At 45.9% G+C, this 1,690-nt stretch overlaps 1 protein-coding gene across 1 annotated transcript in view; it reads left to right on the top strand.

The window, feature by feature from the left end:
• The window catches only part of LOC101630082 (A.superbus venom factor 2-like), a 20,453-nt gene that overhangs the window by 11,130 nt on the left and 7,633 nt on the right, over positions 1 to 1,690 (top strand). The window contains exon 14 of the mRNA XM_004688747.1: positions 602 to 689. Coding sequence (XP_004688804.1) covers positions 602 to 689 — 88 coding nt within the window. The remainder of the gene's footprint in view (positions 1 to 601; positions 690 to 1,690) is intronic.

Below are 1,690 nucleotides of genomic sequence, written 5' to 3'. Positions count from 1 at the left end.
AAAAAAAAAAAAAGGTTTATACATGGTCTAGGCAAGACTCAGGGATTGGAGTCTAAAGGTTACTGAATCCCTCTGCACCCACCATGCTGAGTCTCTGGAAGGGTCCCCTTCCTTGCTTTTCCAATAGGACATTCTCCTTTCAGAATGCCTCCCAAGGTCTAGAGGACCAATTAACCTTTCCCCCAGAATGTGGAGACTCCACTACATCTTCCAGCCCATGGCCTGTGGCCAGGAGGATAGCCTGTGCTCGCCAAGTGTCATACAGCCTCTTGCGTTTCAGGCAACAGTCACAACTGAATCCCTGACCTTTATTGTGGCCTTGGGCCTGTCACACATTAAACATAACTAAAATACAGGCTCACTTCCCACGTCACACTAGCCATATCTCGAGCACTCAGCAGGTATACATGGCAAGTGGCTGACACATGGACAGCACAGGTAGAATCCATCACCACCAACCCAGAAGGCTGTGTCACTGACCTGGTCCAGACTCCCAGGTGTTTTGGCCACTGCACCAAAGGATTGGCCTGGGTAAGCAAGGACTGGGGCATGGAGGAAAGGGACAGGTAGGGAAAGATTAAAATCTTCTCTGTCCCTGCAGGTCCTGACCGTGTACCACAAGTCCTTGGAATCTTGGGAAGACACCTGCAACCTGTTCACACTGAACGTGACTCTCCATGCCCAGAAAGGTGAGCCTGGGCCCAGGGATTCCCGACTCCTTTTTGATTATTTTATATATTTTATTATTTATTTACTACACACTGTGTACTTTGTTATACTTTTATTTCAACTATTACTAAGGAATGATATTAATGCTCTTTTCAGTCATCCAACAGATACTTATTGAGAATTTACTACATGCCGTGTTTCTTGGCCCTGGGGACCTAAGCATAAACAAGAAAACTACCCCATCTCCTGGAGCCCAAATTTTAAGAAAATACCACCACAATATATTACACTGCTACTACTGCTACTTATTTATAACAAATAAATCAATATTATAGAAATAACTATAGGAATAAAATTGGAAAAGATTTCTACTTGACTCAGAGGAGATTCAAAGGAAGCTCTCTGAGGAGGTGAAACTTGAGATGAGAGAAATGAGAATGTCAGCCATGAAGCAGCTAAGGGAAGAGCCTCCCATGTAGGCAGGACACGTGCAAAGGCCCTGACGCAAGAATGAGGAACGACTGGGAGGCCAAGGTGACTGCAGAGGAGCACGAGGTAGAGTTTTAGGAGAATGAACTCCAGAGGCAGCAGAGGCAGAGGGTGCAGGCACTGGAACCCTCTGTGAGGCCTTTGGTTTTTGCTCAGCGTGAAGCAGAGACCAGAATGTTCTGAGTGGTCTGACTGAGCTCAGATTACAGATTCCCTGTGGTGGTTGGTCTGAGGGAAACAGACTAGGGGTAAAGGCAGGAGGTAGGTGGGAGATGAGGAAGGAGGGGATTGCACTCGTCCAGTCAAAGTTACTGGGAGGACAGGGTGGGGCTGTTAGAGGTGGTCAGAAATAGAGGGACTCTACAATTCCCAGTCTGAGATACCCAGTAGGTGACAGGATCCTGCTGTTGGGAGGTAGTAGGGGAAAACTCCACCAGTCCCACTTTTAGGCACTAAAAGTGACCAAGACTTTGGTTTGGGCCCTATTTTTCTTTTTTTCTTTTTTTTTTTTTTTAATTTTTTTTTTATTAAA

The sequence above is a fragment of the Condylura cristata genome, unplaced genomic scaffold (assembly GCF_000260355.1).
Source record: "Condylura cristata isolate star-nosed mole 26May11 unplaced genomic scaffold, ConCri1.0 scaffold00025, whole genome shotgun sequence".
NCBI classification, from domain to species: domain Eukaryota; kingdom Metazoa; phylum Chordata; class Mammalia; order Eulipotyphla; family Talpidae; genus Condylura; species Condylura cristata.
This window is presented reverse-complemented; position numbering and strand designations above follow the sequence as displayed.